The 17,074-nt window shown below is 30.6% G+C and overlaps 2 protein-coding genes across 3 annotated transcripts; both read left to right on the forward strand.

Moving 5' to 3' along the window:
• Positions 1-297: 297 nt before the first annotated feature.
• LOC126665261 (probable envelope ADP,ATP carrier protein, chloroplastic) lies at positions 298-4,373 on the forward strand. The gene is made up of 10 exons (XM_050357998.2): positions 298-836; positions 1,128-1,184; positions 1,601-1,663; positions 1,772-1,828; positions 1,931-2,014; positions 2,274-2,342; positions 2,422-2,534; positions 2,609-2,778; positions 3,468-3,546; positions 4,033-4,373. Exons 1-10 carry the CDS (start codon positions 402-404, stop codon positions 4,145-4,147), a joined length of 1,242 nt encoding a protein of 413 aa, XP_050213955.1. The 5' UTR covers positions 298-401; the 3' UTR covers positions 4,148-4,373.
• An 862-nt stretch (positions 4,374-5,235) lies between these two features.
• On the forward strand, positions 5,236-10,888 carry LOC126665029 (protein root UVB sensitive 5). Of its 2 annotated transcripts, none has more exons than XM_050357700.2 (15): positions 5,236-5,541; positions 5,617-5,661; positions 6,224-6,366; positions 6,643-6,731; positions 6,929-6,987; positions 7,129-7,175; positions 7,258-7,336; positions 7,786-7,858; positions 8,682-8,771; positions 9,240-9,299; positions 9,406-9,519; positions 9,663-9,723; positions 9,800-9,918; positions 10,373-10,465; positions 10,542-10,888. In XM_050357700.2, exons 1-15 carry the CDS (start codon positions 5,381-5,383, stop codon positions 10,770-10,772), a joined length of 1,464 nt encoding a protein of 487 aa, XP_050213657.1. In that variant the 5' UTR covers positions 5,236-5,380; the 3' UTR covers positions 10,773-10,888. The 2 variants fall into 2 exon arrangements, with proteins under 2 accessions (XP_050213657.1, XP_050213656.1); XM_050357699.2 differs by having other exon boundaries at positions 5,237-5,541; positions 6,631-6,731.
• Positions 10,889-17,074: the final 6,186 nt, after the last annotated feature.

The raw sequence follows: 17,074 nt of genomic DNA on the forward strand, positions 1-17,074 counted from the left end.
TCCATCGAAGTGCATAATGACTAAGAAAATGAAAGTAATGGGACACGTAAACGACAAATTGAAATAGAATGACCTATTGAAAAAAAGTGAAGAGTAAAGAGAACTGAGGATGAGTTTGACCTTTTTATAACTTGCAACCTAATATTAAAATAATAATAAAAGTTCATTTATTATTATTTTAGTTGATTTAAATTTAAACAATATTAAATTATTATTTTTGAACAAATTCAAACACTAAATTTATAATTATTCTTAATAATTAGATGATTAGATCTAAAAGTTTTTTTTTGCAGATACCTTTGATTAGTTTGCTCAATTTCCCTTTCCCTTTCGATTCTAAATATTTTTCCACCTTATCTTTTCCCTTCTCTTCTTTTTCCTTTATTCAAAACTGTTAAAACATGTCACAACCAGACACATCCATCATTTTCCCTTCCTTTCAAACCAAATCCAATCTCAAATCCTCACTCTACACTCTCATCGATGGCACCCACGGCGGCCCTCTCTTCTCCGACACCGCACACCTGGCATGCTCTCCCAGTTGTATAACCGGAGTTATTTATCGTCGCCGTAATGGCAATTCTGGTAATTTTGCATCTGTCTCAATGGCAGAGAAGGGAGACCAGAAAACTGTTTCTATGTCTATGCCACCTGTCGGAGACGAAGGTGTTGTTGAATTGTTTGCGCCTACCTCGGCTCAGCTGTTGAAACATCCTTTGGCTATGTTGAGTTATTATGTTCCGAGAGATGCTGCTATTTTCTTGGCCGGCGCTATTGCTGGCGCCGCGGCTAAAACTGTTACGGCTCCGCTTGACCGTATCAAGCTGCTTATGCAGGTGTTTTTATTTTTGTTATGTATTTTGACTTTTTCTTTGGCGTTACAAAAAATGCAGCGGTTTGGTGTTTTTCTAGGTAGTACAGACACTTCATTCAATTAGCGGTCTTGTTTTTGAAACATTTCGGATACGAAACTTCATTTTTTTTACAAATTAGGAACCTTAAAATAACATCATTTGGCCGCGTATGTGTCCAAGTGTCCCCTTTTTTTGTGTCTGTGTCCTGCTATTAGGTGTTTATAGAATTGTTTAGTTATTTTACTTCATGATTTTGATGTGACAATTATACAGACCCATGGAGTGAGGATTGGGCAAGAAAGTGCTAACAAGGCAATTGGTTTTATTGAGGTAAATACCAGTTTATTAATTTGATTTACTAGCATTGTGTTTGTTTCAAAAGTATTTGAATAATTGAATTAAATTGAGTTTTACATGGTCAATTCTACTGCTTGGAAAAAGTCAGTTTCTAGAATTCAAGTCTTTCAACTTCCAGAAATATTTAAAAATCAAGGCATGTAGGCTTTTTGAAAGAAATGAATAATGCCGATGTGACATAGTTTTGCAGAAATTTAATTGAATTTTTATTATTCACAAAATTCAGTTTCCAAGGTGGAATGGAAAGTTTATTCAAATTTCGTGAACAATCATTTGCGAATTTAAAGAATCAAATATAATCCTTGCTTTTTCAATTTGAAACTGTTTTATCCAAATGCATAGTTAGTGTTTCTTTAATGGTGTGTGCCAATTTGTATGATGAATTGCAGGCCACAACATTGATAGGGAAAGAAGAAGGGTTAAAAGGGTACTGGAAAGGAAACCTTCCTCAGGTTCCTTTCATTGTTTTTTAGTTTTCGGTACTTGAAATTTGTTCATTTTTCCATTATAGATGTACCCATGATGTAGTTTCCAATTTTGAAATGTTTTGTTTATCTTAGGTGATTCGGATTATACCTTATAGTGCTGTCCAGCTCTTAGCTTATGAAACTTACAAGGTAATAGCAAAATTGTCTCTAAATAATTCTGAGAACAATATTTTATGCACCCGGATTTATCATTGTTTAAGATGTTTTGACTTGTCTTTGTCGATCTTGTAGAAACTTTTTTCCGGAAAGGATGGTAATCTCTCTGTTATTGGGAGACTCGCTGCAGGGGCTTGTGCAGGCATGACATCCACTTTTGTAAGTTAGTAGATTGGGATGAAAAAATATTTTCCGTGAAATTGTAATCTCTGGGCTGCAATTGGGTGTCCATAATGATAGTATTTGTATTCCAAGATAATGTGTGGATTCTCTTATGCTTTCAAGTTTACTTTGTGCTTGGTCTGTTGGTCATCTTATTTTTTTTTCTTTTACCTTTTTTTTCGATTCTTAAATATCAGTTTTACATGTAATTGCATGTTTATTTAAATCCTTATTTTCTCCCCTTCTATATGTCTAGGTAACATACCCTCTGGATGTTCTTAGATTGCGGTTAGCAGTTGAGCCAGGGTACCGGACTATGTCTGAGGTATGGTTGACCCTTTGATTATTTTTTTTAATGACTAGATGCTCTGTTTTTTCAATGGTCGTTTTTAGAATTGCTGCAGATTGCCTTAAACATGTTACGGGAGGAAGGAGTTGCATCCTTTTATTATGGTCTCGGGCCTTCTCTCATCAGCATCGCTCCTTATATTGCTGTCAATTTTTGCATTTTTGATTTGTAAGCTCTTTAATCCCTCAACATTTTATTAAAGGAGAAATCAGTTTGTATCTTACATATTGACCCCTTTGCAGGGTTAAAAAGTCTTTGCCGGAGAAATATCAAAAAACAGCTCAGGCATCTCTACTAACAGCTGTGGCATCTGCTGCTGTTGCAACTCTCACATGTTATCCTTTGGACACTATTAGAAGACAAATGCAAATGAAGGGAACGCCATACAAGTCTGTTTTGGATGCCTTTCCTGGTAATTCGACACATCTGTAGTAAACTTGCTAAGTTGCTATATATAGAGTTAAAAGCACTTGAGTCATATCAGGTCTGAGAACACATTAAATTATTTGCTTGTATTGTAAGGAATGTAGATATAAGGGAACTAGCGTGATTCCTTAAGGGATCATAAGGAGTGTTTGCGACTATGTATTGCAAATCATTCACATGCACAAAATAGCCCAAATTATTACAATTGATGGTTTATAGTTAGCCCAAGAAGAACATCTTCAATCATCATGTTCCGCTTATCTGCCTTACATTTTCATGTTGATGCACATCTATTAATTCTCAAGTAACCAACCTATGATGATATGATCCACACCATAGACCATACCATAACACCTCAGCCTTTGGCAGTTGAGCTAGTGCCAAATGATGTGTAATATACATGTTCAAGTGGACAAAGCATCGGTGAAACTTACAGTGCATGATAAGCTGTTATTAACTTTATGTTTAAATAGCTTATGAAAAATATCGTGACTAGGAAAGTCTAATTCATCTATGCTAAGCCTAATTAATATTTTTTTCCCCACATTAAACCTTGCTTCTCAACTTAGATTCCTTCTTGTCTCTCAAGCATCTTTATAACACTTGCGTGTTAATAGCTATTTCTTAACTTCCGCTCATGTATAAATTGCTATATAAGTTTATCTTATAATGCAGGAATCATACAACGGGATGGAGTTATTGGCCTGTATAGGGGTTTTGTGCCAAATGCATTAAAGAACCTACCAAATAGCAGGTTTGCATCTGTACTTTTATATTTGATATTCATTCAAAGATCTATGATATTATCCAAACCAAATAGCTTTGTGCTTTCCATCTTTAAATTACGCTACTTGTCAAACATTTGGAAAACAAGGAATTACTGTTCAAAAACATGGATGTGTATTTGAAGAATAATGAGGACGTGGGTGGAAGTACACACATTTCTTGTTATGTTATGTCTTGCATGTATTGATTTAGGGAAATTCATACTCTTCTTGCAAGTCTTTTGATACTCTTATTTTATCTTCATTTGTCTTTCTGGGGATGAATCTGTGCCAACTAAAATGTCCAAAATGTCTACACTGATATCCCAATATGTCCATTTAGCTTATCTAATTCTCTGTACATATAAGAGACTGCTGACAGTAACCTACTTTAAAAGAAAAGGTCAATATCCTGTCTTCTGAAAAGATATTCTTCCTCTAATGATTGAATTTTTTTGCTTCCTTTTCTGCTGCAGCATTAGGCTTACCACCTTTGACATGGTGAAACGTCTAATTGCAACAAGTGAAAGAGAGTTTCAGAAAATTGTGGAGGAAAACCGCAAGAAACACGGGCAGAATGCCAATATATAAACATTCCTGACATGGTAACATCATTATTTTGGTTTTGGCCATTGTTTTGCGCCCAATTTTGTTGGGTGGGCGTTATTCTGCTAGATAGTGTAGGAACTATGCCCTGGTGCCATCAATTTTGTACTTGTATGATATATGAGAATCTTTAGCAGAATATTCGTCCTGTTCCTGGGGCGATTGATTTTGTAAAACAATCATTTGTTGTATTAAGTCTAATTCTTTCTTATTCTCTTCTTAATTCGGGTAAGCGCCGATTTCTGAAACTTTTTATTTGACGGAGCCTGTTTGTAGTCTCTTTGCTAGTTGAGTTGACAGGAGTATGAAAGCTGAGCGGAGAGTCTGTTTGGCTCGGTTGCAGTAATAGTTTAATTTTGGAGCTTTTTATTTATACGATTAGATCAACTTCTAATAACAGCAAGCATTAATCCAAACATTACCAGAACTTTTCAGGTTGTGGAGCTTCTGTTATTTATTGTTTGTGCTAGATTTAGTTGTAGTTTCTTCCTCAGCTAACGGACAGGAATATGATAGTGTGAAAAGTAGTGATTTCTGTTACTGAGATTTTTTCTTGCCTGTCCATTGAAAATCTAGTCAAGTATTGAAATTGACATGCTATCGTGCAATCAAATAAATCCACAAATTGGCTATTATTTAAAAAAAGTTAGTGTTTTATTTTTGATAATTTGGAAGGGGGAGCGCTTGTGGGAGGAAACGAACCCATGACCTAACAGTTTACTGCCATGACCTAACAGTTTACTGCCCAGCAGCGCTTATACCTCAAATATACCATTTGAGCTAAAGCTTATTGGTAAAAATTGTGTTTTTATTAATATAAATGTTGTGGTTGATAAATTAACTCCGTTATTTAAAATTATTAAATGTTGCTCTAACTATAGCGTCACCTTTTTTTAGATCAATAAGTTAAGAAGTTGAATTGAATTTTATTGTAACAATTAGACATTTCTAGTGGTAAAATGAGACTAATGAATTTTGATCAATGTTGGAAGAAAAAATGTAATTTAAAAAAAAACAATAATAATTTAATAACAACAAAAACTAATTATATACGATTGGCTTAGATCTTCTATGGATCTTGGCCTTGCGACCAAACCAAACCGGGGTAATGTAATGCGTACCATATAAGTTGGTTGGATGTCAAAATAAAGGAGGTGGTGATGCAGTCTGTTACAGCTTAATCTCCAGCTTTGCTTGCTGCCAAATTTATCAGAAAAAATGTGTTCCTCTCTGCACCTCTCGTTTCCTGCAGCTTCGCCAGCTTTTGAATCATCGAGTAGAAACAGGAAATGTCGTCGTCTTCAAAGAATTTTGTGTTTTCCTCTTCAGTCTTCTACTGTTGAAGACGGAGAAAATGAGGCGAACAACAACAATTGCAGGTATTACTTCATTCATATCTATTTTTCTATACAAATTGTTCAAATTACTTTAATTCTGATTTTTATGTACTACAGGAATGCGATTTTGGTGGAGAGATACGGCAATGGAACTTCCAGAAGGTCATTCACACACTTTATTATAAATTTATGCCATTAGCTTAAGCTGTACACTGCATTTAGTTCAGATTATGAAATTCATTTGCAAGTTAATATAGTTGTGATTGCTTTACTTAGAAATTCATGGGTCTGTTTGGTTCAAATGAATTTCACAATGTTTATGGAATTCAATTGAATTTCTACAAGATATGTGTTTGGTTCAAATGAATTTTTACAATTTAAATTTATATTTATACTCGAAATACAATATTCAATTTATTTCACTTAATTTAATATTATTTTTATATTTAAAATTCGGAAAATCAAATACAAAACTTCATTTTTCAAATGATTTTCATGTAGAATTCATTTACAAATGAATTCTACACTAGAATTGATCCAAACAGGCCCTAAGTAACTCTATTATTTTTAAGTTTTTTAGAATTGGATATGTGTGTGTTGAATTACTAAATGAATTCATCTGCAAATGAAATGAATACTGTAGAGTTGAATTGAACCAAAGAAAGTGTCATGTATTTGTCTTTGTTTCTAAATTGCTTCCTCTGAACCATGATTTTGTGATTAGGTATGTGTTAGATGATGATTCGCAGTTGAAGAGTTTTCCCGAGGAGAAGGATGATATAAAGAGAGAGTCACATATGTCAGACGTGACATTATCTTGGCTTCCATATACTGTCAAAGATTTTATTCTACCTGCAGGTTTCCCAGGTGAATACCATTTAATTGTTCTTATCTTATTCTTTATTGAAAGCTCAATTGTACACTGACCATTTTAGGCCTTTTATCAGTTTTTTGTAACGTATTGCACAATTTTTAAATTTCATTGTATATGTTCTTAACAAACCTTTCTTTTGTATGCTATGTCTAATCCTTGCGTTTTTATCAATCTAATCCTTAGGTTTTCAACCATCTTTACACTGCTGTATCTTTGGTATGAGTGAAATATGCATTTTTTTTTCGCTCTAAATGCAGGATCTGTTTCAGATGACTACCTGCAATACATGTTATTGCAATTCCCAACCAACATAACTGGATGGATCTGTCATACGTTGGTCACATCAAGTCTCCTCAAGGCATGTCAATCTAACTCAGGACATTAATTTTTTTGGGTATGTATAGACCTGCATTAGTAGATACTATTCGCTGACTGTTTAAATACAATGTGGTCCTAATGAACTTTCTCAAGTTATTTTCAGATATTCTTCAATTTCTTATAAATTTTCTTGAAAGATATGCATATTCTTATCATTTATCTTCACTCCCCATGCAGGCTGTTGGTGTTGGCTCTTTCACAGGCTCGACAGCAGCCGCTTCTGCTGCTGCCATCAGGTCCACTATTATCCTATTTGTTTATTCTATAGCTATATATCAAGCTAACTTTTATTTGTAATTTCTGGTTATTTTCTTTTCTATATATTTTTTTTATAAGATTAAGTGTTAGGTTTTGACATTTTATGATTGCTTCTATAGATGGGTTTCAAAAGATGGCATTGGAGCTCTAGGGCGCTTATTCATTGGTCTGAAAATAAATTAAAGATAAATAAAGACAAAGAAAAAGGTCCACAGTGAAATTATTTAGTAACTGTTTCAGTTTTCTAGGTGGTCGGTTCGGAAGTCTTTTCGATGGTGATCCAAAACAATGGCGAATGTATGCAGACTTCATTGGCAGTGCTGGAAGGTATGTATTACAAGCATTTTGTATGAATTTGCAGAATGTCCAAGTAAATAAAAAAAGTGGTGAAATCCCTTAAACTTTTTAACTTTGCACAATTAATCCACCCAAGTCAAAAGTTGTTTTGCTATGCCTCTGCACTATTTATTGAGACTAAAACTTCAAAATTCACAGCTACTAATTCTCTGAGGTGCCTATAATGTCAAAAGTGTTTGATATTTTTATGGATTTTTTAAATTTCTTAAAGCTTATGATGGACTTCCTTCCTTTCACAGTTTAGCTATGGTTATTTGTATCCGTAAATTTATTGAAACTACGGAATTCAGATAAAAGAAATGTCACATCAAAAAATACTCGAGTCAAAAGTCAAGAAGTTGAGAGCTCAAAGTTGGTTCTTTTTCTAAATTAAATCTGAATGTTGAAGATCACTCGTGGTTTCTAATTCTGTCTTGCAGCATCTTTGATTTAATCACCCAAGTGTATCCTACCTATTTCTTACCATTGGCTTCTCTTGGAAATCTTACCAAGGTGTTTTTTTTAAGAACTTTATTAGTACTCGCATTCATAATATTTTAAATTGTTTCATCCTGCTTGATCATACAATTTCCTTATATCTTTTTTACATATAATTCCTTATGCACTCATGCTTTAGTCCAATGTATCACAAAAACCTAATAGTAGAGAAGAGTGTGTCGAGAGTGGACAGAATGCTTTTTTCAGTCAATGGTGAATGCATGTATTATGATATGCTTCATAGCGTGAAAACATAATCCAATCATGGATTTCAATCAGATTCAAATAACAAAGAAATAAATTATTTGGCAAGAAAATGTCCATGTTTTGGTTAATTAGAAAATAATGTCATTTTACAACAAAAAAATGATAGGGGAAGAAAGCTGTGTGCATGCAAGTTATTCTTATTCCCTAAAATCAGTCAAACCAAGGAAGTTATGATCTATGCAAAGCTAATGATAGTGTAGGCTGCTATCAGCCTAATTATCTGGGAGCATACTAAGAAAATAGAAGAATCATATTATTAAATAACTATGCCAGTTACAAACTGTTCTCCTTTAGTTGCTTCTTTTATTTTGAGTGAGCTCATAGAGCAATTTTTTTTATTAATGTACCCTTTATTAGAGCAAATGTACTCTATATGTATCTGTTCAGCAATTCTCTGTGCCACTTATGGTTCACTTGATTAACCTGGGGATATACATTCCACAATCCCATTGTTTTATTCTTTTTGTACATTTGTTGTGCATCCTCCATTATCAATGATGTATTGGTGCAACTAGCTGCGACGTTTAATATTCAAGTATTTACTTGATTTATTGGATTGAAATTGAAATAGGCCGTAGCGAGAGGACTAAAAGACCCTTCATCCCGTGTAATTCAAAACCATTTTGCAATCTCTGGAAATATGGGAGAGGTAGCGGCAAAGGTATAGTGCAAGATTCTCTCTGTTTCTAGTTTTCGTTGGTTGATTAATAGGTCTAATCCTTATTTACTGTCGCAAGATGATTTTTTTTGTTCCTATTATTCTCTGTATTTATGAAATTTTGGCCTTGGTCTCAAATTTGGTAAAAGCCTATGCTGTCTTTTTTGCAATTCTTATGGTCATGACTCTTTTGGTAGTATCATTGTAGTTTCGAAGCATTTATCTCTTTGTTAGTCTGGCCAGTCAAGTTCGATTAATCTAAATTGATTTGAAACTTGAAACTATCATACTAATTTGCCTTCTTTCTTCGCATGAGAAAAATATAAAGATGTAAACAGGTTGCACCTAAACTGAATTTGTCCGAGTAGTATTTGCATACATTTTTTTTATTTGTTCTTCTGCAATCAAAAATGCTCACCTTATGTATCCCAAAAGAGGCTTACCTGATAACTTGTTCATCGATTTTGTCAGGAGGAAGTTTGGGAAGTAGGTGCTCAGTGGTTTGGCCTTGCTTTGGGCATATTGATCCTAGTATGTCTTACAGTTTCTTGGATGGTTTTCCTTTTCCTCTTAAAAGTAATATTAATTGTTTGACAAAGAGCTTGTTGCTGATTGCAAATGGAAACGATAAATGCAGGACACACCCGGTATAGTAAAATCTTTTCCAACATTGGGACTGACATGGATGAGCATGCGGCTCCTTCACCTTTGGTTGCGTTATCTATCACTTTCGGTTCTAAAGTTTGACACAGTAAGACTGTTATATTTTTTGTTACTTGGAGAACCTCTTCTGAGCAAAAAAAAAAAGGACTGGGAGAAAGAGGAGGAAGAGGAGAGGAGATGATATTTTTATTTTTGAAGCGCTGATGTCATTCTGTTGGACTTCTTATACAGATAAATCTCAAGCGTGCTCGTTTACTGGTGAAATCACATGTTTTGCGCTCATCTGTTTTGGGTAATTTATATTCCTTTTAATCTATTCATGAAAATGACTATATATTATATCGTTTATGTTTATATTTTTGTTTCAGGATGTGTGGATTGCAATAGAGAGGAAAATATTTTATCATTAGAAACGTTTACGAAGCCACGGATCACTTTTTGCGTGCCGTTAGAGGAGATGATTGGTAGTGAGAGATCTGTTGCTCAGGTGAATGTTCATCTTTGGAAACTAATCTATATATGGATGAAAAATGCTAAAATTTATTTGCATAGTTTAATAATGATGGAACATGTAATTTTTTTGGGTTTTGATAGGTGTAATTTCTAAGTGATGTTTTTGCTTAATCATGTATGCTATAGTCAATTTAATTACTTTTTAATTATAATTAACATAATACATGTTGTAATACAAATCCGAGTTACTTACACATTTAAGATTGCGTATTAAACTGAAAGACGCAATAGATGAGTTTTAAATATTAAAACTAATTCACCACACACTCTTATTGATGAAGAGTGTTTGGTAAATAACAAGCAGAAAAGAAAGTAATATTTTCTTTCTTGATAGTTGGCAAGAACATTAACAAGTAACCTGTGGATGTTCAAGTCCGAATTACTATGATTTGCTCTCTTTTCTTAATTCTCTTCTCCATTTTGAACAGGTGAAGATACTTGTAAAATTATATAAAAAGGAGAAGTATTTTCTCGTGGTAAACCGACGTAAAAAAGACTTTGAGGTCTTTGTCTCATTCAAGGTGAAAAAAGAAATGATTATTTGGATAGTTAGTGTTTTCGGCGTGCTTGAACTTTATCCTTGAAAGTCCGATGCAGGTTGGCGCTACGAGTATGTCAGTCTTACGAAGTGTATGGCAGACTTATTGGCTACATGAGAACTGGGGAAGCTCTACAAATGCATCGGATCAGCTTGCGCAAAGTTTACGGGAGATGGAAGTTGGCTTTGAAGATTTCATGCAGCAATTGAAGTTGGCTGGATGGAATACTCGTCAAATAAATCTGAAGGTTCCGAGGGAAATCTCCATTGATGAAATAGACAGTTTTTGAGCCTCATGTTAATTTTGGCAACATATTGTCTTTTAGAAAATTCAGCTCTATTTTTTCAAGGTTCTGAAATGCCTAGCTGCCAATGAATAAAGCCTGAGAAAAGAAATGGCTAATTTTTTCACCCAAAATCCAAATACATATTCATGTCTAGTACTCCAATTATATGACACATCAATTGGTGTCTCTTTAATTAGAATTATTAAGTGTTCTTTAAATCAAAATTAACTTATTAAATGGTTAATTATCAAAAAAAAAACTTATTAGATATGTAAATTTAATTAGGTGTTACGCCATTAATAAAAAATTCTCAATCTTAGATAGTGAACCAGTTTTGCTTTTTTTTTGTTATAGAAATAAAGCAGGCCTCATTTTGTGCTTCTAAAAAGCATTATTGTCACAGTATAGCACAATTTTATGCATTTTTTTATTTTAAGCATAATACAATTTGTCTCGTCCTTTTACACAATCTTTTTAAACTTTTTATTCAATAACCCACTATGTATTTTATGTTTTATTTTTTATAAAAATAATGTCGTTTTTATCGTGTGGATGAAAAAATAATATTGTTTTAGACATTTATGATTTATATGTCACATAATGAAGATTGTACTATTAGATGAGATGTTTTGTAGTTTGTGTTTAAATCAAAAAAAACATGCAAAAGGTTGTGGTATATGATGATATCAACCCTTTATTTTATTAGCCTTTATGTTTATAGTGAAAATGGAAACTCCATGAGGATGGATTGCAATAAAGTTTTGTAAATATTGTTGTTTTATTTTGAAGTTTATGTAATAAATTTTTTATTTATTATTTTTTAGATATGCGTAGCATGAGAAATATATATATAAAAAATGGACCACATAATCAATTGTTTTAGAGTTTTGAATTTGATGTAGTGTCCGGCTTACAGTTATGTGGTTTCCATTCTAATCCTCATAAATGTACTATTTTATATATTACCTCATTCTGGACCAACAGTTGATACCGAAGTCTGATTTAGCTGGATGGAACTTGTTGACTTCAAATCTACAGCGAGGTTGGATTGGAACTTAAATACGAGTGAAATTGAACGACCCAATATAAAAATGTAACACACTTAAAGAGAAAATTGTTAAATATTGAGTGTTATTGTTCCCACATTAGAAAATGAATAAAATGGGAAACATATAAATAAAATGGACTATCTAATTCATTTTTATTTATTATTTTGAATTTGATGTGATGTGATGTTTGATCCATAATTATATGATTCTCATTCTAATCGTTATCAATGTACTCTCGCATATATTATATGCTTCTTCTCATCCAACATTTTTGTTATTTTAAATTTTAATATTTATAAATTTTTTACCCTTAAATTCAAGTATTAATAAATATAAATTCTTAAATTTAATAATGTAATTCCCCCATTAAAAGAAAACCGGACATATGAAAGTTCTTTTTCAAATTAAAGAAAAAGATTATATGCAGTTGGAGTCCTATAAATATAATGAAATGTCCCACTCAATTAATCGTTTATACTAAATGATATGTGACCCATAATTAAGCAAAGATTTTGACATTTTAACAAGTTAAGCAATCGTAACGTTTTAAACAATTTATTTATTTCATAATTTAGTTTAATTTACCTTCATATTCACAATACAGACATGTTTTTATTTTAGGATCAATAAGTAACTGCTTTGGACAACATGCTATTTAATACCATGCTTTTGAGATTTAATGGTAAGGTTAATTCCAACTTTATTTAATACTCACTTGAAAGTTTCTGAGTCACTGTACCAAAGTTGATGTATTTTCTTAAAATATTGACACTTATGACATGAATTTCTATAGTAGGGTAATGCATCAAAGTGAATTAGTGGCGAAGCTAAAAATTTATTACTGGGGAGCATCTTTTTGGTCATTCAATTTTTTTAAAAAGATCAGAATGATATGTTGTTTCGCTATTTTTAAATAAAAATTATACCAAACAACATTTTGGTTGGTCCAAACAAATTAAAAGAAATTATTTACTCCTCCAAAATAAAAGATACTCCTTTCATTCTTTTTTAGTTGTCCATTTAGCCAATATTGCACATACCAAGATAGTGCTCCTTTTGTCTTGATTTATAAAGAGAAATATTAATATAACCCTATTAGTTAATAAATACCTTTTAAGTTAAAACATAGAGTCATTTATTAGGGATGGGTAAATTTGGAAGATAATAGCTAAAATCACATTGAAATCCTAAATGTACAACTAATTAGAGATAAATATATTTTACTAAATGGACAACTAAAAAAGAACGGAGGGAGTATTAACATTTTTAATTTTTAAAACAATTGCAATTTATTTAGAATTTTAGTTAAATTTTGAGATAAAGGAATGAAAAACAATTAGAGCTATTGTGTATCACTTCGTATATAAATAGAAAAAATTTGTTGGGAGCTAAAACTGTGCCGTTTTGTGACGTTATATTTTAAAAAGTTAAATCATATCAAATTAAATATAATCTATTCAGTTTACTCATTATAAGTTCTTTTAGATATTTTGACTCTATTCTATTTTTAATTTTGAAATTCATTTTGAAAAAAATCAAATAATATATGTAGGATATAATTTTTCAAACTTATAAAAAAATTCTATGTGTTTAAGTGATTATAAGATATAATATATTACTTATTAGCAAATAGTCTACATTTAAATTTTTTGTGTTAATTTTTTGTTTTTTAAATCATATATGTATTTAGTTAAAGACAGAAAATGAAACAAATTGAACTAATTTTTGCTCCTTCGTGTGATTTTGGTTTTGATTAGGGTTGTAAAGAAGTTCAACTATTCGTGAATTACTCGATATTGACTTGAAAAAGAAAAATTAAATTGGTTTGGGGAAAATTCAAGCTGAGTTTAAGTTCGAATATGAACTACAAAGGTCTGTGATCACGAGGCTAAACGAGTCTAAACATGTCTCTTGTACACATAAAATTATAATTTATTTTTTACTTTATTTGTAAATCGAAACGAGTCTAATCATATATCTTGTACAACTAAAACAATAATCTATATTTTATTATAGGCTTAATGTCTTAAAAAACCACAATCTTTCATCTCCTTTTCAATTTACCCTGACGTTGAGAATTTATCAATTTTATCCCATTTTGTATTTTTTCATTTTAATTGTACCGTGAAGTATAAAATTGACCTTTATTTATTTGACAAAAGTTCAATTTTTTTAAAAAAAATAGTCAATTTAATATAAAAAGTTAATCTAATGCAAAAAGGGTCAATTTAGAGAATTTTTGCTAAATAAAAAAAGGTCGATTTTATGCTTTATGGTGCAATTGAAATGAAAAAAAATGCAAAATATGATAAAATTGATTGATTTACCACGTTAGGGTAGAATTGAAAAAGGAATGAAAGGTAAAGGTTTTTTTAAGACACTAAACCTTTATTATATTAACTTTTTATGTATTTAAAATTAAATATATATTATTTAAATTAATTAAATTATATATTTTATAGTGAAAAAACTAAGATACATCAACTATGCTAATTTTTATAGGACTCGAATAGTTTGAATAGTTCGAATATTATTTTTGAATTTATAAGCTTATCTGAGTGCAAATTCAAGATCAAGACTATATAACGCTCTTAAATTGAATCCGGCTCGACTCGTTTACATCGCATAAATATAGTTGCCATTAATCTATTTCTGCAAACTATTCCGAATTAAGTTTAGTTTTAGATGGCAGACAATTATAATTGAGTGTTTATTTTATGCAACCGTTACGCCACGTTATTTTTACATCAAGCCAATGAGTATTTGCGATAGGGAATTTTTTAATTATTACTTATTTTTTTTAGCATTCAATTTTCCACATGGTTAACGCATAATTGGTTTGTTGCACGAATGACGGTTGTGTGCAATAATTTTTTTTATAATTTACAAACAGGGCCCTATCTAATCTAATTCACCAAACCAAACAATTAAAACGCTTAGCTCTCTAATCAGCCATCCAAAAAGAGTGGGACCGTCAAATGAAGGGTGAGATCAAAATCATGCATGGCGTCCACGCGTCACCTAATACGAACACTCAAATGTATTCGACGCAAGCAAAACGAGAGGCAATATTCTATTGTCACCTTTGGCAAAAAAAAAAAATATTCTATTGTCACTCAAGATAACACCTAACTCAGTAATTGTACTGCCTTGTCTCTACAATTACCACCAATGGGGATCCACCGTTACGTAATCACGTCACTGATATGTGATCAGAAAAAGTTTTGATAACAAATTTATTTAGATTGAATAACTAATGTATAAGATTTTTTTATTTTTGGCCTAATGTCTTAAAAAACCCCGACCTTTTAGCTCCTTTTCAATCATACCCCGACGTTAAAAATTTGTCAATTTTACCCTATTTTGCATTTTTTTGTTTCAATTGTACCCTGAAAAATTAAATTAATGTCTTTTGTATTTGGAAATTTGTTTAAAACATTCTCCATGTCTCGCATATATTAATTGTATATTTTTAAAATTTATTTAAATTTAGTTAAATTAATTAAGAATTTAAATTAGTGTTAATTTGATTATGGTTTTTAGTTAGTTTTTAAAAATAAAGGACTTATTTGTACTTTTTTGAATAAAAAAGAATTTAATTTCATGTTTATACTTAATTAATTGAATGATTTCATCATTTAAATAAAAAAATTAACAAAAATTAAAATATTGGGGTACAATTGAAAACGGAAAATTCAAAAGTGGGTAAAATTGACAAATTTTCAACGTCAGGGTGGAATTGAAAAAAAGTTTAAAGTTGAGGGATTTTTGAGTGATTAGGCCTTTATTTTTTAAAAGAAGAGGATATTTGCCGGTGGCCTTGTTCATATGATTATGCTCTTAAAATGCATTTTTAAATTTCAATACAACTTATTGTTTTAGCTAATTGAATCCAATATCAGCACTATTGATTAATCTAATTAGATTCTGTCGAACCAAAAAAATCATGTTTGTGAGAATTATTAAGCGCACGTACAATTGGAGTTATAAATAAAAAATCACTTTAAAAATTTATAATTTAAAATCAAAAAATGTATTTTTAGTTAATTTAATTAATTAAAAATAATATTTTATACTTTCAAATCAATGAAAATAAAATTATATGATAGACACAAATTCAAAAATTAAAGTAACCCAATTTAACTTTAATTGACCAAAATATTAATAATTAATGTTTTATTTGATTTAAAAATAAAAAAATATTACTATTTTTAACGGATTAAAATATCAAAAAACTAGATTATCAATATTGAATTATAAATTCATAAACTGATTTAACCTTTTACTCTATAATTCATTAATAACATTAGTCAAGGGTGAACTATCCTTAATACAAACCATGTGTGTTTTTAAAGAACAAAAATAAATTTGTAGTATAATTAAGAATACATAGAAGCCGAAAAATCATAGGTGAGTTTCTTTTTCTTTTTGTTTTAAATTTTTTATTTTATCATCAATTATCAAGTATAGATCAAAACACAAACAACAAAATTTAAAAAACCCTAATTAAAATAGGTGAATTAAATATGATATTATGAATATCATCTTTCTAATAATTTAACTCACATTTAATTAAAAAAGTTAAAGAATACATCAACGTATTTAAAATATTTAAATTTGATTACGATAGTATTTTAATATAGGCCTAATGTCTTAAAAAAACCCCGACCTTTTAGCCCCTTTTCAATCATACCCTGACGTTGAAAATTTGTCAATTTTACCCTATTTTGCATTTTTGTATTTCAATTGTACCCTGAAAAATTAAATTAACGTCTTTTGCATTTGGAAATTTGTTTAAAACATTCTCCATGTCTCGCATATATTGATTGTATATTTTTAAAATTTATTTAAATTTAGTTAAATTAATTAAGAATTTAAATTAGTGTTAATTTGATTATGGTTTTTAGTTAGTTTTTAAAAATAAAGGACTTATTTGTACTTTTTTGAATAAAAAAGAATTTAATTTCATGTTTATACTTAATTAATTGAATGATTTCATAATTTAAGTAAAAAAAATAACAAAAATTAAAATATTGGGGTACAATTGAAAACGGAAAATTTAAAAGTGGGTAAAATTGACAAATTTTTAACGTCGGGGTGAAATTGAAAAAAAGTTTAAAGATGAGGGGTTTTTGAATGATTAGGCCTTTAATATAAAATAGAAAAGTCTTAGAGAAAATATTATAGAGGGGTATTTAGGTAAATGAAGGTGTTGAAATATTATTACTATATCCCCTCTTCTTCTTCAATCTTCTA

The sequence above is a fragment of the Mercurialis annua genome, linkage group LG1-X, assembly GCF_937616625.2.
Source record: "Mercurialis annua linkage group LG1-X, ddMerAnnu1.2, whole genome shotgun sequence".
Lineage (NCBI taxonomy): Eukaryota > Viridiplantae > Streptophyta > Magnoliopsida > Malpighiales > Euphorbiaceae > Mercurialis > Mercurialis annua.